Source organism: Notamacropus eugenii, chromosome 5 (genome assembly GCF_028372415.1).
Source record: "Notamacropus eugenii isolate mMacEug1 chromosome 5, mMacEug1.pri_v2, whole genome shotgun sequence".
NCBI lineage: Eukaryota > Metazoa > Chordata > Mammalia > Diprotodontia > Macropodidae > Notamacropus > Notamacropus eugenii.
The window spans coordinates 408127448-408154165 of record NC_092876.1 but is presented as its reverse complement, the minus strand read 5'-3'; the positions used below and the strand labels follow the sequence as shown (position 1 = coordinate 408154165).

Sequence of the window (26718 nt, the reverse complement as noted above, 5' to 3'; positions counted from 1 at the left end):
CCGGCCGGCCCACGCGCGACGAGGGGGCTCGGAGGGCGCCCCGGGCCCTCCTTGCCCCACAGCCCCGCCGAGGCGGCCGCGGGGACGGGCCTGAGGAAGAAGCAGCCTGGGGACACTGTGTGGGGGTGGGGGTGGGGGTGTGAAGCCCACGCTCCCCCGTCCAGGCATGGCCGCACGGACGCCGGCGGCGGCGGCTCGGAGCCCGGCCAGGGCCGCCGGCCCGGGAGGAGAATGGAAAGGAGTTGGCGGAGACGCCGAGGGGGGGAGGGTCGCCACAGTTACACAACTGACTCCGATTACATAAGCCGGCCGGGGAGGGGAGGAGGAGGGGGGAGCGCGGCGCGCGCCAATAACCGCCGCCGCCTTCGGTCTCACGTGGCTCCCGAGCTCCGTGCCAGAGCCTGCGGCGCGGGGGAGGGGGAGAGCGTGGTGGGAGTGGGGGGGGGGGGGTGTTTGGGGTTACCTGGCGCTTGAGAGGCGGGGCTCCCGGTGGGGAGAGGAGCGAGGGGAGTTAGAAAAGGGGGGGCGCTGTGAAGTGGAGGGGGCACAGAAAGCAAGCTTGGCATTGGCCCCAGCTTGACCCCTCGGGGAGAGCGGCGGGAGGCCGTGGGGACTCCTCCGGCATCCCCGCCTGGCGGGGGCAGCGACGCGCCTGCGTGTTGAGGGGCCTGGGTGTGAGTGTGTGTGAGTGTGCTGCGCCCGCCGGCCCGCGCGTCAGTCGGTCCGCGCGCCCCCGCTCGCGCAGCGCGGCTTGCCCCGGCTCCGGGGTGGGGGAAGGGGGCTCCGCGCGCGCGGGGTGGGGGTGGGGTCTCCGGCGGCGGGCGAGCAGGCGGAGCGGGAGTCGGAGCGGCGGCAGAACGAGGGTGCGTGCGTGTCGGCGAGGGCGCTCGGCTCGGCTCCGCTCGCCCAGCCCAGGCGTGTCCGGGGCTGCGGGGTGCGCCCGGCCCCCGAAGTTAGAGGGGTCTCCGGGGGAGGGAGAGGTCTCTCGCTCCCCAAGCCAGCCCTGCTCCATCCCTCCCCGGTCCCACTCTTCCGGACCGGGTGGGCGATGCAGCCCCGCCGGGGAGCCCCGCCGCCGTCCCCGCTCTGATGGCCGGGCCCAGCCGCTGCGAGCGCCGCCGGCTGTCGTTGCCGCAGCTCGGGGCGCCGCGCTGCCGCCGGGACCCCTAACTAGCGGCGGCGGCGGCGGCGGCGGCAGCGGCAGCTCCTCTCCTCGCCGGTAGCCCCGCCGCCGCTGCTGCCGCCGCCCGGGGACGGGGCAGCGGAGCATCTTCCCCGTCCTCCTCCCTCCCTCCATCCTCGTCCTCCCTCCTTGCTCCGCTCCTTCCTTTCTTCTCTGCCTTCCTCCCCCCCCCCCCCCGCCCCGTCCCCACCCTTCGAATCTTCCCGGCGCGCGCGGCGATGGCGTGAGGGGCGCCTCTGCCCCGCGGGGATGGGCACCAAGCCGGGCCGGACCGAGCCGGTCTCCCCGCCGCCGGGCCCGCACTCCGGGGCCCCGTGTCCCGACCTGCTGGCGGTGGCGGAAGAGGCCTTCCGCGGCGGCAACTACGAGCTGGCGGCCGAGATGTACGGCTCGCAGCTGGCCGGGCTGCCCCAGCCCGAGCGCAGCCTGTGCCTGCGGCGAGGGGACGCGCTGGCCCGGGCCGGCCGCGCCGCCGAGGCGCTGGACTCGTACAGCGTGGCCGCCCGCCTGGGCAGCCTGCGGCCCGAGGAGCTGAAGGAGCTGGTGGAGAGCTGCGCCCTGGCCATCCGCGAGGAGCTGCGCCTGCCCCCCTGGGAGCCGGCCCCGGGCGGAGACTGCGGCGCGGGAGACGAGCCGCCCGCGGCCCCGGGCGCCCCCCGCCCCGCCGCCGCCTCGTCCTCCGCCCTCCCCGCCGCCTGGGACCTTTTCTGCTGCCCGCGGTGCCGGCTGCTGCTGTGCGACCCGGTGACCCTGCACTGCGGACACACTCTGTGCAAGCGCTGCACCGAGACGGGCCCCGGGCTCCCCGCCGGCCCCTGCTGCCCGGCCGCCAAGACCCCGCCCAGCCCGAGGGACGGCTGCCCCTCTCGGGTCAACGTGGTCCTGGGCAACCTGCTGGAGAAATGCTTTCAGACGGAGAGCCGGGTGCGGAGGCTGGCCAGCCAGGCGGAGAGTTTGCGGCACCAACACGAGCTGGACGCAGCCCTGCGCAAATACGACCAGGCGTTGGATCTGGGTGAGTGTGTCTGTGTGTTCGTGGGTCTGTGTGTCTGTGTGGGAGAGAGAGGGAGCCGGCGCCGGGGCCGGGGCCCCTCCTCCTTTCCCACGCTACCTTCTGGCCACCGAGGTGGGACCCAGGGGTTCCCGGAGCTTCGCCCGAAGCAGGTGAGAGGATGAAAAAGCTCGGGGTTTGACCAAGATTTTCTTCCACTTCAAACAGTCCGCTGGGGACCTACCTTTGTATTAAAGAAAGGTGTGGTGCGTAACTTTTCGCGGGGTAGATCCCTTGTGCCAGGCTGGTGCCTCGCAGCGTATCGTCCCCCCTCCCCCTGAACCGGTCCCTGACGTAAGGGGTTCTCAGGTCTCTCCCCCAGCTTCGGGGGCTGCTGTATTTACTGTGGCTGAGTCTCCCCTGGAGCTCTTGCTGAAGTCTAACTTTCCCTCCCGTATCAGCTGTTGCCTGCGGAGGGGGAGGGGGGGATGTGACCTACTTTTGTAATCGTGCTTTACGCGTCGTGCCGGAAAATGCAAAGAACCCGCTGCCTCCTGCCCCAGACCTGCGGAGCGGGACGGGCAGCCTTCCAGACCTGGGCTTTCGTTTCCTTTGCCTTTTTGTGGACTCCCTTCTTTCCCCGCTACCTCCTTGAATGTTTGGAATCATTTATAGCTTACTGGCTTATGACTTAACATGTTTTTGTGTGCCGGCTTTATAATTAGCTGGATTGGGGGGTGTAAGAGAAGAATACTTGAGCCCCTCCCCTCCATCAGTGACAGGCGCCAGCTCCCAACTTATGTTATTTTATTTGATCTTTGAAAAGCCCATTCTGCTGGCAATTATGATAGGTTTCTTCTTGAAACGATCTCTTTGGTGGTAAGGTTTGGAGTGGATTTTCTTTTTTGGTAAATGTATTTAAATGGAGAGTTAAGACTCAAACTTTCGTGAGTGCGTTCTTCAACTCAGCAAGCATTTATTGAACTTTTATTGCCAGACTGTGTTAGGTGCGTTAGGTACGACCATGAAACAATTACTGTCCTCAAGGAGCTTAAATTTTTTTATTATAGAACCTTAATGCAAATTATTAACAATTTAAACACCATAGATTTTTAGTTTTAAAAGATATATTCTGCTTAAAGCAACGGTGTAACTTAACTGGCCTTTTAGTCTGAGAGACCTGAGTTCCAAGTTCTGCTTCACCGTACTGGCTTCATTGACCTGGGCAGGTCTCTTAACCTAAGCTGCAGCGAAGCAGGTGCTGTTCTGCATTGGTAGAGGGGAGATCTAGGGGAAAAAATGGACATTTACATTAAAATATTATTTGTGAAAGTTAATTAGGAAATTATATGTAAATCGGGAGGTAATATGTGGATTTTTTGTTAACTATTAAAAGGATAACAATCATGACAGAATTTCAGAATTTGAAGAGACTTTAATGAACTTGTGGAATTAGGAAATATTCACTAAGTGTCTACTCTATGACTGTGCTAGGTGCTAGGGATTCAAAGATCGTGAAAAATGAAACACAGTCCTAAAGGGTCTTAGGAGATAAGGAGGCAGAAGAGGGAGGAAGACGGTACATTCTCACATAGAAGGTAATTTCAGGGCTGAAAGGAGGCACTAACAGTTGAGGGGAGGAAGGAAGATCTCATTTAGGAAGTAGCCCTTGCACTGAGGTTTGAGAGAATCTGAGGATTCTAAGGGGTGAAAGTGAGGAAGAGGCACATGTGAGATGTGAAGTCAGCCTGGAGGTGGGGTGCTCACCCGTCAGCACATAGATCTGTTTGACTGGGCTGTAGAGGAAGGAAAAAGACAGAACTCTTAGGGAGTAGGGAGGACTTTGGATGATAAAGAGAGGCCTAGAGGTATTAGGGTGACACAGGAGCTTTTTGAGCAGGGGAGTGACGTGGTCAGATCTGTGTTTTAGGAATATTATTTTGGCAGCTGTATGGAGGATGGGTTAGAGAGGAGAGAGAGACTTGAAGCAGGGAGACCAAAAGGAAGCTATTGAAATAGAGAGGTGATGAAGGCCTGAACATAGAGTCATGGCCCTGGATTGGAGAGAAGAGGAATACATTATGGAGTGGAATTGAGGAGAATTGCCAACTGCTGAGATATGGATGTGATAGGGAAAAGTGAAGACTCAAGGATGACTTGGGGGTAGGTACTCTTGCCACAAAGTCCTGCACTTTCACTTGAACACCTTTAGTGGTAGCCTACAGCCCTTTCAGAACATTTCACTTTGGGATTGGTCCAGTGCTTAGGGAATGTCTCCTTATGTGAAACCAAGGTCTTTCACTCTTCTATTCGATGCTCCTCATTTTGACCAGCACTTGACAGTTCATCAGATGGTTGAATTAAAATATTTTGGTTTCACTCTCACCTAAAGCCCTTCTCTTCAGGCTAAACATTTTCTCTTTAACTTTCTATAACACGGTTTGGGGCAGCTAGGCAGCATAGTGGATATAACATTTTATGAGCCTTGCAGGAAAATGCAAGTAACACTCTGCCTTCTGCTCTAGACCTGAATTCAAATCTGGTCTCAGATACTTAATAGCTGAGTGACCCTGGGCAAGTCACTTCACCCTATTTGCCTCAGTTTCTTCATCTGTAAAAAGAGATGGAGAAGGAAATGGCAAACCACTCCAGTATCTTTGCCAAGAAAACCTCAAACGAAGTCACAAAGAGTTGGATGTGACTGAACAACAGACTGATCTGGGGAACTAGAGTCAGAATTATAGAATCTCACTGTAACCTTGGCATGACTGAAAAGACTGAATAATGAAAAAGCATGGTTTTGAGGACCCTCATGATCCCTGAGGTCACCCTTCTCCTGAAGGTCTCCACTTTTTCAAGTATCTTTTTAAAACCAAGTATTCAGAACTGAACACATACTTCAGGTGTATTCCCAACAGAGATCTACTGTACTGTCACCTCTTCTGTGCTAGATAATATTCTTCCTTAATGCAGCTAAAATCACAATGGCTTTTGAGCTTCTGTGTCCTGCTGTTGACTTATATTGTATTGCATTTACAATTCTGTAAATTTTCTAGTTCTTTTCACATGAAACATCACATTTTTTACATAACCTTTTTAAGTGTATTTTTTTGCAGCAAAATTATATCTTTTTAAAAACATAATCTTTTTAAAATATATCTTTTTAAAAATTTGATTATATTTATGGTATGTAGAAATTTTTTACAGCAGAAATTAGTGGGTTTCTTATGCCACTTATGCCACAATGAGAAACTTAAACTATCAAGAGATATGGTGAGCTCTGTATACAGGTTCTGTTGTAAAAGAAAAGTGAGTGAGCTTTCTTTTCCTCTCTCTCATCAACCTCTCTCCTAGTCTCAAAAGATCTCCCAGTTTAGGTTAAATTAATTAAAAGGAAGAAAACCATTTTTCTACTTTTGTAAAGAAATGACTACTATTTGTATAAGGCCTTGCTCAACGGTCACTTCAGTAGCATATGAATTCATGAGTTTAAATGACTGCCTAATGTGACTTTATTTAAAATATCATTATGCCAACATTTCTTAGCCATATGAAGGTCTTTATTGTGGAAGGATGACTTCTAAGTGTCAATCCATGCTCTGTCCAACTCTAAAAGAAGACCCCTTACATTTTGATCCCAACCTATTTCCTACACAAAACATGTGCAACCAAATAGACTGACCTTCTTGTCTTTACTTAAATCATTCTTCCTCCACCCCTCCAATTGGGTTGCCTTTATTTCCTCCTTTCTCCACTTGTTAGAACTCTTATTTGTTGTTCAAAAGGGAGCTCAAATCCTACCTCCTACACAACACCTTTCTTGATCATCTAGTCAAAATAGTCTTTTCTTCTGTACTCCTAACGTACTGTCTGTGACTCATTTGGCATTTATATAAAAATATACTTTTTTTGTATTGTAGTCATTTTGTCATTTCTACATGTATCTCCTCAACTAGGCTATAAACTTCTGGAGGGCAGGACCATGGCTTTGTGCGACCTTATTTTCACCCACAGCAGTTAGGACAGCATCTTGCACATATAAAGTGATCAGTTAATATTTGATTTTTTTTTTAGTTTTTTTCAAATTTATTTGTTTTCAACTTTCAACAAGCACTTTCATAAGTTTTTTATTAGTTAATTTTATGTATTTTCAGTGTTCTACAATAAGTACTATATAACTTAGATTATTATTTTCCCCTCCCTCCCCAAGACGGCATACAATTTTGTTCTACACATACATTGGTTCTACACATACATTGTCATTAAATACATTTTCACTATAGTCATGCTGTGTTGGAGAATTAAAATGAGTGGGAGAAATCATCTAACAAACCCAAATGCAACACACACACACACACACACACACACACACACACACACACACACACAAAAATGTCTTTCTCTGGATGTGGAAGGCATTTTGCTTTAGACCACCATTGGAAATTTTTTTTAAGTCCTTGCATTGCAATGAAGTTCCAAGTCTACCACAAGAAACTCTCATACGCTGTGGTCATTGCTGTGCACAAAGTTCTCCTGGTTCTGCTCCTTTCACTCAGCATCAGATCATATAAATCTTGCCAGGCCTGTCTGAAGTCTTCCTGTTCATCATTTCTTACAGCACAATAGTATTCCATTACATTCATATACCATAATTTATTCAGCCATTCCCCAATTGATGGGCATCCCCTTGATTTCCAGTTTTTGGGCCACCACAAAGAGAGCTGCTATAAATATTTTTGTACGTGTGGGACCCTTTCCATTTTTATGATCTCCTGGGGATATAGTTCTAGAAGCGATATTGCTGGGTCAAAGGGTATGCATATTTTTGTAGCCCTTTGGGCATTGTTCGGAATTGCTCTCCAGAATGGTCGGATCAGCTCACAGCTCCACCAGCAATGAATTAGTGTTCCAACTCTCCCACATCCTCTCCAACATTTATCATCTTCCTGTTCTGTCATGTTTGCCAATCTGACAGGTGTGATGTGGTCCCTCAGAGTTGTTTTGATTTGCATCTCTCTAATCACAAGTGATTTAGAGCATTTTTTTATATGACTATAGATAGGTTTAGTTTCTTCCTCTGAAAACTGCCTATTTATGTCCTTTGACCTTTTATCAATTGGGGAATCACTTTCATAAGTTTTAAATTTTCTCCCCCTCCTTCCCCATGACAGCTTGCAATCTTACATGGGCTCTACACATACATTCTTATTAAACGCCTTTTCACATTAGTCCATGTACATAGAAGGATTAAAACAAATGGAAGAAAACATGAATAAAGTGAAACAAAACATAACATTCTGCGTTCTGACTCCATAGTTCTTTCTCTGGATGTGGATGGCATTTTGCATCATGAGTCCTTTGGAAATGTTTTAGGTCCTTGCTTCCTGTGAAGGACTAGGTCTGTCCAAAGCAATCCTCACACACTGTGGCTGTTACTGTATATAATATTCTCCTGGTTCCACTCACTTCGCTCAGCATCAGTTCATATAAGTCTATTCAGGTGTTTCTGAAGTCTTCCTATTTGTCATTTCTTATAGCAATATATATATTCCATTACATTCATATACCACAACTTGTTCAGCCATTCCCCAATTGATGGGCATCCCCTTGATTTCCATTTCTTGGCCACCACAAAGAGAGCTGCTATAAATACTTTTGTACATGTGGGACCCTTTCCCATTTTTATGATCTCTTGAGGATACAGTCCTAGAAGCAATATTGCTGGATCAAAGGGTATGCATATTTTTGTAGCCCTTTGGGCATTGTTCGGAATTGCTCTCCAGAATGGTCGGATCAGCTCACAGCTCCACCAGCAATGAACTAGTGTTCCAACTCTCCCACATCCTCTCCAACATTTATCATCTTCCTGTTCTGTCATGTTTGCCAATCTGACAGGTGTGATGTGGTCCCTCAGAGTTGTTTTGATTTGCATCTCTCTAATCAGTAGTGATTTAGAGCATTTTTTTATGACTATAGATAGCTTTAATTTAATAGCTTTATATCCTTTGACCATTTATCATTTGGGGAATGATTTGTATTCTTGTAATTGATATTTCATTATCTAAGTGTCAAGTGTCAACTCTAAAAGCAGAGTGATATAGTACAAAGAGTTGTGGATGTGGAATCAGAAGTTCTTGGTTCTGATTGTGATAATGTAACACTGAACAAGTTATTGAACCTTCTTTGAGCCTTAGCTTGCTCTGTATTAATAATGATAATAACTACATTTATATAATATTTTAAGGTTTATGAAACGTTTTATATACATTCTCATTTGGTCCTTACAAGAATCTGTGAAATAGATAGTATTATGTTCATTTCACACATGTGGAAACTGAATCTTATTGAGATTTAAATTGTTTTTACCTGTGATCCTATAAAAATATCTGAGGTATTTGAATGTGGATTTGAATCCAAATTCAGCATTAAAATACAAACCAAAGAAAACCTCACAGTTAAAGAAAACTTTATCCAGAGCTCTCCTTTTGAAGAGGAAGAATTGGACTAGATAATTGCTGAGGTACCTTCCATCTCTAAATCCTATTTGTTTGGCACATTATTAATTGTGAAGAAATGGGAGAGATTATAGAAAAGCTGCTTGATACACAGTTTCTACCCCCAGGGAGCTTATAGTTTTGTTGTATGCATACAGTATAATGCTGAAATGATTATGAAAGTTCCACAAAGTTTCAGCTCAAGAGTTTTGGAAGGCAGCATGGAGTCAGAGCCTAAACTGAGCTTTGAAGACTAGATTTTATTGCATTTATAGGATTTATTGTGGTGAATTTTCCAGGGTAACAATAGGAACAGTGAAGAGAGTCAGGAAAGACTAAATCATCCTCAGTAACTATTAGAAAGGTGAGCTGGATTACTCTCTGGCTAAATAAGGAGGAAGTTTAGATGAGTATGGGACAGGCCAGTTATAAGGGCTCTGAATGACTATTTTGAACTTGACCTGTTAGGAATAAGAACTCATTAAGCTTTTTGAATAAGGTAATGAATGATATGATGAGAATCGTGTTTTAGGAAGATAAAACTGATGGCAAAATGCAGACTGGAGAGGAGACAGGCAGACCGGTTAGGAAGGTTTTGTAGTATGTGTAAAGGGATGAGCTCTTGAATCAATTGTAGGAGCAGCAGTAGAGCACAAGTAAAGATAAATTTTGACAGAACATTCAACAGGACTTGACAATTGACTAGATTTAAGAGTTGAGGGATAGGGATAAATCCAAGATAACAAGTTTTTGAGTTTGACGTTTTAATACTCTCTCCAAATAGGAAAATCACAGTTGGAAAATAGGAGACTAGAGAGTCAACAGACCTACCAAGTTCAAGTGTCTGTGCTAGGCTAGGCAATGGAAATGCCAAGTTGGAAAAAGCACAGAAGTGCCTGACCTCAAGGAGGTGATGATATGATGATATTCAGAAGGGGCAGCTAGCTGGCACAGTGCATAGAGAACCAGTGCAGGAGTCCGGAGGACCTGAGTTCAAATCTCACCTCAGACACTTGACAGTCACTAGCTGTGTGACCTTGGGCAAGTCACTTAACCCCAATTGCCTCATCTCCAGTCATCCTGATGAATATCTGGTCACTAGATTCAGATGGCTGTGGAGGAGAAGTGAGGCTGGTGACCTGCACAGCCCTCCCTCACTCAACACAAAGTCAAGTGCAAGTCATGTCATCATTTCTCTGATGGCATGGTTTTCTTTGGCAGTGAAGGATGAACACATACACATATTGAGTTAATATAATAGCTCTGTGAGTTCAATGAGAGGATAGGTATAGAGAGTAGAGCAGAAGTCTTGTGCTCACATTTATAAACAGAAGAACAGGCTCTCCCAAGTAGTGGTCAGGCAGTAGAACAATATAGTGTCATGGAAACTAAGAGAGGAGATAGTTTTGAAAATGAAGAGGTGGCCAACTATATCAAATACTGCACACTAAAAAATAATAAAGGCTGAGAAAAGGCCTTTGGATTTGTCAAGAAGAAAGTAAGGTTGTTGACCTTGAAAATAGTAGCAGTCTTTAAAGGAAAGGTAGATACAAAAGTGCCAGGTGAAGGGGGTTTAGATGAACACTTGGTGAACTTTTTTTTTTATTTTTGTTTTTAACAATAATTGTGCTGTATCTTTGCCTTAGACGTTTCTAAAAAATTTTTTAGCCTCTCATGCATTTGGGAACAAATATTACAGAGGTCAGGAGTACAGTATTTTTGGTTTGCTAAAAGTTTTTGTTGTCAGAGATCCACAAACGAAAGCCTAAGGCAGTATTAGATACTTGGTAGTACTATCTTCCAATGAACTATTTTTGAATTGTCTTAAGTGCTGCCCTATGTACCTACCTAATGACCCCCTATACCATGACTTAAAATAGAAGTAAATTTAGCTAAGTATATATTGTTGCTTTCTTTCTTGGTATATTAATTGAATTGCGTTTTTTGGGGAGAAAGGGGAAACACAAGGGGAAAAACTTGAATTATATTTATGACTTTTTAATATACTAAAGCTTTTATTAGCATTTGTGGTAATTAGTGCTGAAAGTTTTAATGACCACATTTGTAGCTTTAGAACAAAGTTGATATGCAGTGGCCATGAGTTACAAATATATGGAACATGGTGTTTTCTTAATCCAGCGATCTTAAAATAGAATCATTTTATTTTTTTATAAATTTTATTTTTTTCTATTTTAAAAATATTTATTTATTTAATTTTAGTTTTCAACGTTCACTTCCACAAGATTTTGAGTTCCAGATTTTCTCCCCATCTCTCCCCTCCACCCTTCCCCCAAAAACTTGAATTCTGATTACCACTTCCCCCAGTCTGCCCTCCTTTCTATCATACCCCTTCCTTCTCTTATCTCCATCCCTTCTATTTTCTTGTAAGGCAAGAGAGATTTCTATACGCCATTGCCTGTATGTCTTATTTCCTAGTTGCATGTAGAAACAGTTTTTAACAATTGTTTTTAAAACTTTGAATTCCAACTTCTCTCCCTTCCTCCCTCCCCCCGCATTCCCACTGACACAGCAAGCAATTCAATATAGGTTATACATGTGTAGTTATGCAAAACACTTTCATAACAATCACATTGTGAAAGACTAACTATATTTCCCTCCATCCTATCCTGCCCCCCCCATTTATTCTATTTCCTCTTTTGACCTTGTCCTTCCTCAAAAGTGTTTACTTCTAACTTCTGTCTGCTTACCCCCTCCTCCCATTTGCCCTCCTTTCTGTCATCCCCCCCACCCTTGGCTTATCCTCTTCCCCCTACTTTCCTGTAGTGTAAGATAGACTTTCATACCAAATTGAGTGTGCATGTTATTCCCTCCTTAAGCAAAATGAGATGAGAGTAAGGTTCACTCTTTTCCTCTCACCTTCCCTCTTTTCCTCAATTGAAAAAGCTTTTTCTTGCCTCATTCATGTGAGATAATTTGTCCTATTCCATTTCTCCCTTTCTCCTCCCAATATATTCCTCTCACTCCTTAATTTCATTTTTTTCGATATCATCCCTTCCTATTCAACTCACCCTGTGCCCTCTGTCTATATGTATATAATCTCTCCAACTAGTATAATCCCTCCCTAATACTGAGAATAGCCTCAAAAGTTATAAATATTATCTTTACATGTAGGAATATAAACAGTTTAACTTTAGTAAGTCCTTTATGATTTCTCTTTCCTGTTTACTTTCCTTTTCATGCTTCTCTTGATTCTTGTGTTTGAAAAATCAGATTTTCTATTCAGCTCTGGTCTTTTCATCCAGAATGCTTGAAAGTCCTCTCTTTCATTGAATGACCATTTTTCCCCTGAAGTTTTATACTCAGTTTTGCTGGGTAGGTGATTCTTGCTTTTAATCCTAGCTCCTTTGACTTCTGGAATATCATATTCCAAGCTCTGTGATCCCTTAATATAGAAGCTGCTGGATCTTATGTTATCTTGATTGTATTTATACAATACTCAAATTGTTTCTTTCTGGCAGCTTGCAATATTTTCTCCTTGACCTGGGAGCTCTGGAATTTGGATATAATATTCCTAGGAGCTTTTATTTTGGGATCTCTTTCTGGAGGCAGTAGGTATATTCTTTCAATATCTATTTTACCCTTTTGTTCTAGAATATGAGGGCAGTTTTCCTTGAAAATTTCTTGAAAAATTATGTCTAGGCTCTTTTTTTGATTATGGCTTTCAGGTAGTCCAATAATTTTAAAATTGTCCCTCCTGAATCTATTTTCTAGGTCAGTTGTTTTTCCAATGAGTCATCCTTCCACAATAATGACCTTCATATGGCTGGATCACTCTTCTCTTTCATACTAAGGTTAAATTTGGTTGAATATTGTGAAATTTTGGTTGGTGTTTGCGTTTTGCTTTAAAAAAAAAAAAAGTCAGACATTGTACCTTAACTTTCTTCTTTCCCCATTCTATATTGCTTTGGTGGTGGGGATCAGGGAGAGAAGGGAAAAAGGAATGGGAAAGCAGAGCTAGCCCATCAAAAGGTACAGAAACAATTCACCGTCCTCTGTTTCCTCTAGTACAGACCTTACTGCCTTCCTGGATTATTGAAATAGCCTCCTAACATATCTTTGGTGAATATTGTTTCTCTTCCCCATACAATCTATTTTCCTTTATATGATGAACTAATCTTCCTTTATAGACAAATCTAATTCATGTCATTCCTGTGCCTCAAACCTATATGGCTCCCTGTTGCCTACTGAAGAAAATTCCCATCTCTTATTTGGCACTGAGACTCCTGGCAGCCTGGTGCTACAGTATCTTTCTAACCTTATGTAACATGTATAACATCCCTTCATGTATCCTATATGCTGTAACCAAATTGTGGCATTTACTATCTAATGTATAGGTTCAGTGCTTTTTAAAATTTTTGCAGGATTTAGAACTTGAAGTGAGCTTAGCCATCTAGTCTAGCTTTCCCTCCTTCTCCATTTTTGATTAGAAAAGAAACTGAATCTTTCAGAGAAGTGAAGTGATGACTTGCTTAAGGTTATATGGGTATAACATAGCAGACAGAGCCTGAGCTTGAACCCAATCTTTTGACTCCTGTGCTGCTGCTGTCTTTAATGTTTTACTTACCAATTTGCTCATACCATTTCTTGGAGCAAGAATATCCTGCTTTTCCCTCCCCTTAATATTCTCCTATTTAAATCCTCCCCATCTTTTTTAGAGGTCCAACTAAAAAGCTGATTAAGCTAAAAAACACTTTGTACACATTTTAAACAATGGGAAGGATACATTAATTTATCAACCCCTAAAAGTGAGAACCCACAGCAGCTACTCCAGTAATCTCAGGTACTCAGACCATACTGTTCAGTAATTTCAGAAACCAGTGCAGCTAGGTTACTTGTTTCTGCTGTTGGACTTTCTTTAGTGCTTCAAGTCTCTTCTCCTTGAGGCTCTCCAAATCGTCCTCATGCATCTGATCCAGTTTTTGAATCTCAGAGTCCAGCTGCTGTTCCACAACATTGGTTGTCTGAAGCAACTGATTCTCCAGGACTTTTGCAAACATATCAATAGATGTATGAGCTTCCATTCAAAAATTATTCCTTCTTTGAAACCTCTCTGATCCATCCCAGATTGTAATATTCTTAGTGCCACTCCCATAGACTGAACATAACACTTGATTTATACCTCTCATGAATTTTGTTTTTTTTTTGTATTACTATTTGTGTATGTATCATTTCTGTTCAGTGAGGTCAGGGATTGTCTGTATAAAATGGGAGTAATAGTAATTACACTGCCTACTATTTAAGGTGGTTGTGAGAAAAATACTTTGTAAGCTATATAGTGCTATATAAATATATGCTAATATTAAATGTTGTTGAATTAATTTTATAGATGAAGAAACTGAAGCTTAGAGAGATTAAATAAATTGCCCAACTACATTTGAAAGTGGAACTGAGAGCTAAGTTTCCTGATAACCAGTTCAGTTTTCTTTTCACTCATGATTCCAGGTGATTCTAGTTCCAATTAATTCCCTTTCCCCACCAGTAAACCTCAACTCATGGCTGCCTAGTGTTCCCTCCTAGTATCTTATTGCTTATAAACCTCTTTATGAGGTTTCCCACCAGACCACCTTGCATGTGGGAAATAACACAGACCTTTACTTGCCTTGCCCTGTTTCCTATTAAAGGCATACAGTTTTTCCTTGGGATGTTTGTAAGTTTTCTACAAAGTGCTACAGAAGAAAGGAGGCCAGTAATCAAAAAGAAGTTTAAAAGTAACAAAGGTCTTAATAGTTCTTGTCCTACCTGTAAACTACAGAGAACTTAAGCCTCACTTATTCTTAGTCTTGTCTTTCTTACTGACTGATCCTCTTCTGCCAGGTCTTGTCCACAATGTTGGCTAGCCTCCTGTTTAACCTGAATGTTAAAACAGTTCTAGCTTTATAGCTCCCAGCGAGTTGTTGGCTTGGCAGGGTTGCATTTTATCCCTTTACAATCTCCTTTTATGGTTCTTATCTATAGGTTTAGCACACTCCCTCCTCCCACTTCTGTTTTTCTAAGATGAATTTATACTTTGTCTTTTTCATTTTAGACTACTGTGGCCATTAGTATAAGGAAGTAATGTTGACCTCTGGCTCTTTGAATAAGCAAGATCCTTCCCTCTCCATCTCCTTCAATTCATTCTCCACCTGGCTAGCAAAATCATTTTCGTAAGGTGCAGTCTTGACCATGTTATTCTTCTGCTCAAAACCTAGTGGCCCTCCATTGCCTCTATGATAAAATACAAACTTCTCAGTCTGTTATTTAAGCTTCATCCCAGTCTAGCTCTGGCCCACCTTTCTAGCCTGATTTCATATTACTCTTCTTCACAAATTTCCTATTCTAGCCAAAATGCATTATCAGATAAACACTGTTTCAGTAATCCTTCTGGCAAGACCTGTAATGTTACTCCTTTTCAACTCATTGCAGGCATTGGTAGCTGTGTAGGAACTAGATTGGAGAAAGGAGAGACCAGATGCAGGTAGAGCATCATTGTTGTCATGTCTTGTGTTTCCTCTTTCCTCTTCCAAGGAAGTTCAGTTCAATAAACATTTATTAAGTGCCTACTCTAGTACTGTGCCAAATGCTGGGGATGCAGAAAGATAGTCCCTGGCCTCAGAGCTTACAATCTAATGAGGGAGACAGCATGCGAACAAATACATACAAAGCAAGCTTTATACAGGATAAATAGAAAATCATTTAAAAAGGGAAAGCACTTTTTGAGTAGGGTCTGGGAAAATTTCCTGTAGAAGGTGGGATTTTGGTTAGGATGTAAAGGAAGCCAGGGAGGTCAGTAGCTGGAGTAGAGGAAGGGAGAGTATTCCAGGCATGGGGAATAGCCAGAGAAAATGCCCAGAATGGAGAGATAGTGTCTTATTCATGGAACAGGCAGGAGCCTGTCATCACTGGATTGAGTAGTATGTGTTGGGGGAGTAACGTGTAAGAAGACTGGAAAGGTAGGAGAGGGCTAGGTTATGAAAGGCTTTGAATATGAAATAGAGTGCTTTGCATTTGCTCCTGCAGGCAGTAGAAGTCACTGGAGTTTGAATAGGGAGGTGACAAGATCAGACCTGTTTTAGGAAAATCATTTTGGTGGCTTGACTGGAGAATGGACTGACTTGGAGAGACTTGAGCAGGCAAACCCACCAGGAGGTTATTGCAGTAATCCATGTGTAAAATGATGAGGGCCTCAACCAGAGCAGTGGTAGTGTTAGAAGAAAGGAGGAGTTGTATTGGAGAGATGTTGCAAAAGTGAAAGAATAGGCCTTGGCAATAGCTTGGATATGGAGGGTGAGAGACAGTGAGGAATTCAGCTCCTTGGTTGATAGTCTGAGGCCCTAGGAGAATGGTGTTGTCCTCTATAGTAATTGGGAAGGAGGCGGTTTAAGGGGAAAGAAAATGAGCTCTGTCTTGGACATGAAAATGAGTTTGTTTTGAATTTAAGATGTCTTCTAGACTTCCAGTTTGAGATGTCTGAAAGGCAGAGATGTGAGATTGGAGGTCAGCAGAGAGATTGGGGCAGGATAGGTAGATTTCAGATCATAAAGATGGTGATTAAACACATAAGAGCTGAAGAGATCACTAAATGAAATAGTGTAGAGGGAGAAGAGTAGAGGACCCAGGACAGAACCCTGAGAGAGATGTGTACTATAAGAGTGTGTAATCTGGATGAGGATATAGCAAAGGAGATAGCGGTGTAGTTAGATAGGTAGGACAAGGACCAAGAGAGAGTGGTGTCCCCAAAACCTTTGTAAAAGTCCTAATCTGGTTTTTGAAGATTACCATATTTCTCAATTGTAGACTGTAGACTGACTGATATCCACATGCCAAGCAAGGTAGATATCCTTTATCTGAAAACAGAATAGTTTATAATTTTGGTTTTTAATATCTTTCCCTTCACTGTTTTCTTATCTAAGGCATAAAAGAGTTTTTGTGTTAAGTTTAATTCCTAATAACAAATCAATTTTAAAAAAACACATGTGAAGACTGTATTCTTTGATCAAGAGCATTTCTTTAAGAAATGTAAAAAGAAAAATGTTAAAGGGGGATCAGTGTCAAAGGCTGCAGAGAGGTCAAGGAGAAGGAGGATTGAGAAAAAAACAATTGAATTTGTCAACCAAGAGATCACTAGTAACTTTGGAGAGAGCAGTTTCAGTGGGTGGGGGCATCTATTGTAATTGACCTTTTCAGGGAGTTTATTGCAAATGGCAGAAAAAAATGGGGTGATAGCAGAACTGGAAGGCTCAATAGAGGGTTTTTTCAGGGAAATATGGGCATATTTGTAGGTGGTAGGAATTGAGCTAGTAGTGAGTGAGGGAGACATTGAAAATAAATGAAAGAGTGGGGATGACAGAGCAGGCAGTTTGTTAGAGGAGATAGAATGGAATGGGATAGGTTGAACAAGAAGTAGGATTAGCTGCAGTAAGGGGTAAAGCTACATCATCATGTGAAACAGGTAAAAGAGGTGAAAGCAGCAGGAAGCACCTGAGTGATAGATGAGGAAGAAGGGAGAAGAGGGAGTTGATGATGAATGATTTCAGTGTTTTTATGTAGAATATATGGGCAAGGTTCTCAGCTGAGAAGAGTGGAGGGTGAAGGAGTCAGGGGAGATTTGAGATTTAGAGATTATGTGAACTCTCACCTTTCTGCCTACTAGAAGTGCAGGGTCACTATTAGAAAAATACCTAAGCGTGCAGTGTCTTACTCAGAACCTTGTTTCTCCTGGTTCCCATGAATATAAAACCACAGTATCATTTATTTATACCACACTTCCTCAGTTTGTTGCTTTTTTTCCTCAAATTTTCCAATTTATATCCATATGCTACTTGAGAGAAGAAATTACCTATTCCTTTTAGGGAATATAAGATAGTTATCACTGTAAATGTATCCCCATTAAAATGTAGTCTTCTTGAGGGTAAAGGGTGTTTTTAGTTTCTCTTTACAGTTCTGGAATCTAAATCTAGCACTGTAGCTTGCATGTAAGGCAGGCAAGCTTAATAAATAAATCTTTGATGAACGATTAGGACATGGTACTAGACTAGAGTAGATTTACTACATGTGGACCATCCTTTCTATCCCCCTGCCTCCAGATTGCTAACATCTCCTCCTACCAGATTACAATGTAGTTTATATATAAGAAAACTTTACTTTTATATAGGACATTATGAATTACCATTATATCTTACAAGGCTCTGGATATTTACTCAATACTTTATCTACATTATCTCATTTGATTTTCACCATGTCCCTCTGAAGTATATAGAAAAATACTATTATCACCAGGAGATTGAGGATCAGAGTGATCAAGTGACCTAGCCCAGGGTCACACAGGTGTTGGGCAACATGAACTCCGGCCAGGCAGTCTGAACCCAGACCATTGAAGTCCCTAGTCCAGTCTACCTTTCAGTGCCTAAAGTTGACATACAGATAATCCTCCCCCCGCCCAAGTAATGTGTCCTGTGAAGCTCTTTGTGGTAAAATAATATTCTTGCAGAAAAGGGGAGTAAAAAATTCTTTCTATTACCTGCCTTCATTTCATAAAGAATTCATATTTGTATAGTACTTAGTGCTTTTCAGAGGATTTTCATATAATTCCATAAGATAATAGGTAAGGCCAATATCAGGCTTTATAGCTGAAACAACAGATACGCAGATTAAGAAACCACCACAGGTTCAATGTAGCAGAGCTAGGTCTTCTGCTTCCTACATGGTGCACTTCTCATGTCTCATTTGGCTTCACAATTTGTTGCATTTTCTCAGATTTTCTGATTTATTCCCATAGACCACTTAAAGAAGAGAATTGCCTGTGTCAGAGAGTAAGGGAGAAGAGAAGCAAGGGTCTTTTAAGTTTAACTGGCTTCTTTTGTTAGGATTTTAAGAAAACAAAGCTTATATTAAGCAATGCTAAGAAATGATACTGTCTTTTCCAATCCTGGTTTGTTTATCTTTGTATATTCATTTTAAAAATGGAACTTGCCCATATTAAGGTATATTATGGGAACTAATTATTACTTATTTCCACGTTATGGAATTGTCAAACAGTTCTTTAGTTATATACAGAAACTAAAGAAGAGCACATTCTACATAATGTCATAAAGTAACATTTTGTACGTTTTATAGCTGCCAGGACTTCTGGTTGTTGAGAGCCTTTATTTCATTGGGAGAAGAATGGAAACCTTTTTTTTAAGTGTTTAAAAAAGGTGAGAGTGAACCTTTGTGAACAAAATGTGAAAAATTGGCTTTACCGTTTTGGTGGGGGGAGGGGATGACCCTTTCATACATACATATATATATATACACACACACACACACACACACAGAATGAGTGTAAGACAGAATGAGTATAAATCATAACAAATAACATACTTGCATTTACTCAGATAGGAGTTATGTTTTCTAATTAGTTTTGCTTTAGTCATAATACTCATTTAATAATGAAATGTCTGCTACATAGGATTTCCTAAAAATCTTGGTGTGCAGTTTAAAGCTTTAATAACTAAAAACTGCACTAAGACTTGGGATACCCTATATGAAGAGCACTCTTATAGGCTTGTAGGGGGAGATACAAAGATAGTTAAGATATGCACCCATAGTGCTTATTATAGTGGAGCACTGGGCATGTTGCATACACAAATATATGATACTATTTAATAAATATATTAATTAATACAGAGTATTGCTGCCATTAATATTGAGGCAACAAGGAAGGCACAAGGTGCTATGTAAAGCCACCGAAAGAAAAGATCATTTTCTACTGGGGGATCAGGGAATATTTCTTGAAGAAGGTTCTGTTTGAGCTAGGACCAGAAGGATTTCTTAAGGTAGGAAAGAAGGTGAGCAAAAACATAGAGTAAGCATGGATTGTATATGAGGAACAAAAGGTTGACTATAGTGTTGCAAGGAATCGTGTGAAACAGAGGCCAAACTAAGGACCTCCAACTTTATTCACTTGGCAGTAGGGAGACATTTGAAGGTTTTGAGTGGAGGAGTGACAACACTTTTGGGAATAAGGGACATTACTCTGGTAGTGGTATGAAGGATGAGACTAGAGTCCAGAAGAAATAATAGGAGGCTGCTCTGGGGGCCAGGTTTATAGTAACGAAGATGCTTCTGTACTAGGATGATGGAAGGAGAGAATGAGTTCAAAGTATAATGTGAGGCAAATGCACAAGATTTGGTAACTAAATGGTTGTAGGTAGTGAGAGAAAGGGAAGAATCAAATGTACTAATGAGATTTTATGCATTATGATTACAAATGATGCCATTGATAGAAAACGGGTGGTTTTGGAGGAAGTGATAGGTGTACTGTCTTGAATAGGTACACTAAGAAGTTAGATAAAAATAGGATCTTTAGGAATAGAAATAACTAAAATGGACTCTCCAAATAGATATAGATTTAGTACATCATTTAGTAGTACATAATTTAGGAAGTATGCTTTATTTTAGTAACTCAAAAAAATATTATTAGTAAAGCTAAAACTGTTGAAATAGAGGTCATGGTTTTCTGCTGTGTAATTTAGACCTAAGTTCTTTCCTCCCATAATTTAAAAAAGTTTTAAATTTAGTTTTCAGAATTTTTGATACTTAATGTGTATCTAAAATACTTTTGTTGCACTAGCATCTTTACATTTCTTGAAGAAAAGTCCTTGGTTAAAGAATATATTAATGACATACGTTTTAAAAAAATTAGTTATTAAAAATCAAGCTTAACACAAAAACTCTTTTATCATGCCTAAGATAAAAAGGTGAGGGACAGATTAAAAACCAAAATTATAAATGATTTTCTATTTTTAATTATAGGTGTTTGATTGGCATTAGGATATCGGACTACAGTTGAGAAATATAGTAATCGTCAAAAACCAGTTAGGACTTTTATAAAGTCCTTCTTTTACAACTTTTACAAAGAAGGGCAGATAAATAAATCCCCATAATGTTAAGAAAATCCCTGACCACAGATTCTGTGGAAGTAGATTTTTTCTCTAGAAAAATGGGGGGAAAAATTCTTATTCCAGGGAATTTTTATGTATATCTATATATATATTATATCTACATCTATCTATATCTATATCTATATATCTATATATATCTATATATGTGTATCTATCTATCTATCTATCTATCTATCTATCTATCTATCTATCTATCTATCTATCTATCTGTCTATCTATATGTTTTGCAAAGCATCTTTCCACTTGTCATTGCACCCAGAATCTAATGGGGCATGTCTAAATTTCAGCACATGCCTTATGTGTCTTACATTCACATTTAGAAGCTTTGTAAATCCCAGCCTTTGAAGGCCTTTATCATATATCATAATGACTGTTCCCTAAGTAGATGGTAGGAGTAGCCATGTAATATTTACTTTCCTATCATTTTCTTAGTTTTTGGAGTTACAGGCCTTAAATAATTTATTCCAAATACTCTGAAGGAAAAGCATATTGTTCAGTTTGAAGACTTTAAAATGGTACATGCTTTTTTTAAACTCTCACATAATGGTGCAGCAAAGGACTGTGCTCATACATGAGATACTTTATTTTTTATCTCTAGTATTATTTTAAGTACTAGTGTTATTTTCAGTTTAGCTTTTGGCAAATTCTGGGACCATTTAAAAATGCTATTATTCTTTTATGACTGTCATTGCTCCCCCACCCCCAGTCCCCTATACCTAAGCTAATGTCTTAAAAACACACAAGCAGCATTTTTGTAGCTTATCGTGTCTAAGAGTTAAAGATTCACTTTTTAGTGAATCTTTCCATGATCTTTATAGTTCCTTGATATATAATCTCACTTTACAGTTTTTGTTCATAAGATTTCAGAGTAATATTTCTTTTCCTTCTAGATACAGTTTTGATAGTTACCTTTAGTTGAGTGTGTGGGGACTCAGGAGGCCCATGAACTTGGATGCAAAAAAAAAAATTCTTTTTTAGTTTTATTAACATCTACTTGAAATTTAACATTTCTTTTAATTGTTGAGTGTAGGCAACAAACTCTGGTAAGTAGTAGCAGTACCTGATTTTTTCACCAATAGAAATCAGACGTTTTTATATCACATTCCAATTGTTGTAGAGTTCTCAGTATTGTTTATGCTTATTAATACTTTAAAAATTATTATAGTTATTAGACTTGCTGCTAGGTTATACATGCTTAATCTTCCTATCTACAGACTATATTTTAATAGCATTGCATTTCTTTGTAATACTCTACATTTTATGCACTATTTGAAGAAAGGGTCAGTCATCACCAGACTGACAAGTTGGGTTTTTGTCACTCAAAAAGATCAATATTCCCTGTTCTAGTTAAGTAGTGGTGAGTAAACAATAGTTTTGAAGTTTAAATGGCTAGTCTAGTCCAGAGTTTCAGTTCATCAACAACATATATTAACCTGCTTTTATATTCAATTACGCTTTTTCTATAAAAATAGTTCTTAGATCAGCTGAAGAGAAGCAGTTACCTGGTTCCAGTATAACATTATTTAAAAGGATGACACTACTTTAGAGCAATTATTAAAGAAGCAATACAGATGCCTAGGAATATTACTCTGAGTATCACATTGGTTCATTCTTCATAATTTGAAGCTGTTATCACTGCTTGATATAAGACCTTCTCTCTAACTCAGCCTGAATTTTTCCTTAACATCAAAAAACCTTTGGGAGTATATACACAGTTCTGACTTTGAAATTAAGGGCTACAAAGCTACTTGGTGTGAGCTGGCTTATATTTATTTTGCTTTTGCTTTTCTCTGGTTGGAGAAGCTGCCTTCTTGCAGTTTATTACAGCAGTATTGTTAGCTGGCTCTGATATTCTCAGGTGCCTCTTTTGAGGGCTCCCTTTGCATAAAACCCCTATGATGGTATTTTTCAGATCAAGGTTTTCTTGGCAGCCAGTTTTTATGTCACTTTGGCTGGTGGAAAGCAGACCTGGGGAATAATCTTAACTCTGAAACTGTTTGTGTGACCTTTGAGAAGTCGTACTATCTTTCTGGTAGCCTCATGTGAAAGAATAGCAGGGTTAAATGAGATGACCTGTGAGGTCTTTTCTCCCATCAAATAGCTAGAAATTAGCATACACTTGGTTCCTTTACTGACAGTTGGACATCTGTAGTTTTGCAGCCTTGCTTTTGTTAGAGACTGCGTAAAGCAATCAAACCTCTTTTCAGGCTATACAAGTTAAAGACTTTTTAAGGAGTATGTATTTACGACAGAAATATAAAGTATTTTCCTTATGCTTATGATTGCTGTCAGTAGATGGGTGCTGCCTGACAGGTGTATCTCCTGTATGGGAAATCTCGTCTCTTTACTGAGATGATCTTACCAGCTTTGTCAACAAGAATTCATTGTCTGATCATGGGGAAGGGACAAAATATTTTTCCACCTAGATCAGGGATTGCTAAACTTTTTTGCGTCATGGATCCCCTTTGGCAGTTTGGAAAAAGCTATGAACCCTTTCTCAAAATAATGTTTTTAAATGAATATTTAAAAAATCGTAAGATTACAAAGGACACCAATCATATTGAAATACAGTTATCAAAATATTTTAAAGAAAACAAGTTTTTGGACCCCAGGTTAGGAACCATTCATCTAGACGTATATTCCCCAACTCTTCATGTCTGCAAAACTGTCTGATTATTTTCTGTCATTGGATTTATTGTAATATATACCAAATATATCCAAATCAACTTTAACAACATAAATGGAATCAATGCTAATTTTATTGTGGACCTGGAGGCAGCCTAGTATAGTGAGAAGAAAGCTGGCCTGGGAGTTAGGAACACCTGGGTTTAAAGCTGACCTCTAATAAATTCTGGTCATGTGACCCAGGGCAGCCACTTAAATAGCCTATTCTTTAAGCTTTAGACTCTAAGTTGAATAGATGGGTAAGGGGAAGTTCCTCACTGGGAGCTTCCTAGCTTTGTGTCTTTCCTTTCCCTCCCCTCCTCCCCTCCTCCCCTCCTCCCCTCCTCCCCTCCTCCCCTCCTCCCCTCCTCCCCTCCTCCCCTCCTCCCCTCCTCCCCTCCCTCTCTCTCTCTCTCCCTCTCTTCCTTCCTTCCATCCATCCATCCATCCATCCATCCATCCATCCATCCATCCATCCATTGCTGAAGGGAGCTAGCAGTAAGGAACTTCCTCAACGAATACATTATCAGCACCTTCAGAGTCATTGTTCATTATGTACTTCTGTCTCATGATATCTCTGTGTGTGTATACATATATATGTATACATACATATATATGTAGTATAAATCTGACTTTATATCTGAATTTCTAGGTTTATGAACTTCATTTTTTATTTATTCGCAAAGACTTACGAAAGCTCCCTGTATTGCCATATTTATTCACTGTACAGGTCATTCCTGACTTAGAAACTGTGACTCAAAGAGCTGTTGTCCCTCCCTTGCCCTGCCAGAGCCTGCACTGCCATGGTAGCTGCCATGAAAACAAACAAACAAAACAAAACTTGGAACTTTTAGGTAGTCTGTTGTTTCAGAAATGGAGAAAGAGAAGAAACTGAAAGGCATACAACTGAGTGAAGCCAAACCCAGGGCAAAATATTATGCAGAGCCAACCTGCTTCTAAAATTTCTTGATCCACTCTGTTGCTTGAATTTATTCTCTTTTGAATACTGCCTACAATTTCACCAGTTAAAGATTGATTTGTTTTTATAAGCCCTTTTAAAAGATAAAAATACTTGGGAAATTTGTCTGGACTCTTATTTTTTATACAGGTAGCTTTCTTTTCAACACCCAACTGAGATAAACTGCTGTGAACATGGTAACACATAAGCAGAGGGAAAGAAATTCAGAAAATCTGGAGAACTTTGGGTGTGAGAACAAGTCTCTTGTCTTGTGGTGGTGGTGCTAGGGAGTGGTGTTTAGATTGGGCTTATTAAGTCATCCTGAGACTATTGAGAGACTGGCACAGGAAGAATTAGGATGTGAGAGAAAAGGCACAGGAATCATGTAGGTAAAGTTTGTCTTTAACATCCCCCATCTCAGAATTTTGTCCTGAACAGACCTTGCGCTCTCTCACCCAAGAAAAAGGCAGGTGATTGTCTTCGTTTTGGTATTCTTCTTTTCTGTCTCATTATGTTAACCGAATTATAGTTTTGTTTTGTTTTTGTTTTTGTTTTTTTGTGTGTGTGGACCAACCTGGAAATGTAAGCACCTTTTATAACATTTATGGGATGAGATTCCCAAAAAATGACAAATTTCTGCAATATGACTTATTCCTAAGTTGGGGGATGCTTGAATTAATATTCACAGTGAAAAGGATGATTCTAGTAGAAAAAGTCCTTGTTGAAAACTGACTCAAAATAGGAGGTTGGCTAAAATGTTAAGGTGGAATACATCAGTGTTCATTACTGTTGAAGAACGCAAAAGTCTAAGTAAATAAATGTTTTTAATAAATGAGATTTATTCCAAGAATACTTCTTTTCACTTTCTGTCACTTGTTATCTCAAAGGAAGACAGGAGAGTATATTGGAAAGAGACACAGGAATTTTAATCTTAGTCCTGTAACAAATTCTACTATGTGACAAATCATTTGGATAAGTCCCTGTACCTCTCCTGGTTTGTTTGTTCCTCTGCCAAATAAGATGATTGGACCAATGACTAAGCTTTGTTTATCTAGAGGTCTAGGAATCCAAGATTACATGGGAAACATTTCCTTTATTGATTTTATTACTAAGGATAAAGATCTTAAAAGATAATTAAACAGAATCTTTAGAAGGGTTAGTTTTATATTTAATGTTAAGTCAAAGACAAATCCTTCCAGTGGTCAGGTTATTAAAGGATCCCTTTGAGAAGAGAGTATAGACTATGGGACTACCATAGATTTAGAACTGATATGACCTAGTTAAGGTGTTCTTTTTTTTTATTCATGGACCCCTTAATCTTTGTTAAAACCTGTGAACATGTTCACAGAATAATCTTTTTTAAAAAATTGAAGAAAATGCTAATTTTCAGTTAGAAGTTAGTGAAAAATGTAGAATTTTTTTTCCTGTCCAAGCTGATGGACTCTTGAAATTTATCCACAGTGAATCCTTCTTAAGAACCCACATTTTGGATAAAGAAACAAACCCAGAGAGGGTAAGCAAATTACCAAAGGTCAGCGGGTCTTAGGGTAGCTGGGATTCAACCTTAGGTCTTCTGAGCACTTCTTGCATCATACTACCATCTACTAATTAAATCATAAGGTAACTAGAAAATTTATAGTAAATATTATCTTGGTTTTTAGAAAAGGGTTCTGTTTCAAAGGATAGTTTGTAAATCAAGTTGTTTGGAATTCAGATCTTCATTCTCCTTAGGAAACAGTGTTGCACATATTTAAAAGCTAGATTCAAACTCTTGCTTATTGGCAGAGGAAAGTAGAGGCAGTATTATAAAGTACTTAAAGTATGTTTGTACATCAGATAATTGTAAGTTGAGGGCTGTTGGTACTAGAAAAATTGGACAATTTCTTTCATATTTCAAAATCTTTGACATTAAATAGGAGGGGAATGGAAGAAGAATCTGTGTTAAACTCCCCCTTTTCTAGTGAGTTATGAATATCTATTGAAGGAACTATCATAATTTTCTGATTTTCCTCGCTTTTTAGAAATTTTCCCTTTTTAATGTTTGTTAGAGAAACATTTTTTTGTATGTTTGTTAGATAATTGAGAGAACTTAATAATGAACTACCAGAGTATGGTACAGTTTTCCCTTTAACATCATGACTTTCACCATTACGCTTTCAATATGTCATGACATATTGAAATGTGTCATATGTTAATATGAAATGTGAAATATGTCACCTGTGAAATGGGTGACATAAGAAATTAACTGGGAATTTTTGGGGAGTTTTGAAGAAGTTGCAGATGACATGCAAAGACCAACAGACAACACAGAAAAAGTTTAGAAACTCAGAAGTGCATAAAATATATGTATGGCATTATCTTTTAATATCTTAATAATTCAGACTTCTTCTCTGGTAAGAGAACCAAAAAATTTTATGTGGAGTTTCCAGATTGTGGGGGTGACATGCCCCTAACTTAACCACCCTCCCCCCCTACCCCTGGGAAAG

General features: G+C 40.7%; 1 protein-coding gene across 2 annotated transcripts in view; it reads left to right on the top strand.

Moving 5' to 3' along the window:
• Positions 1 to 1309: 1309 nt before the first annotated feature.
• LONRF2 (LON peptidase N-terminal domain and ring finger 2) overlaps positions 1310 to 26718 on the top strand; it is a 106763-nt gene continuing 81354 nt past the window's right edge. The window contains exon 1 of one of the 2 annotated variants that reach the window (XM_072614667.1): positions 1310 to 2198. In XM_072614667.1, coding sequence (XP_072470768.1) covers positions 1433 to 2198 — 766 coding nt within the window. In that variant the 5' untranslated portion in view covers positions 1310 to 1432. The remainder of the gene's footprint in view (positions 2199 to 26718) is intronic. The other variant, XM_072614666.1, reaches the window with a different exon arrangement.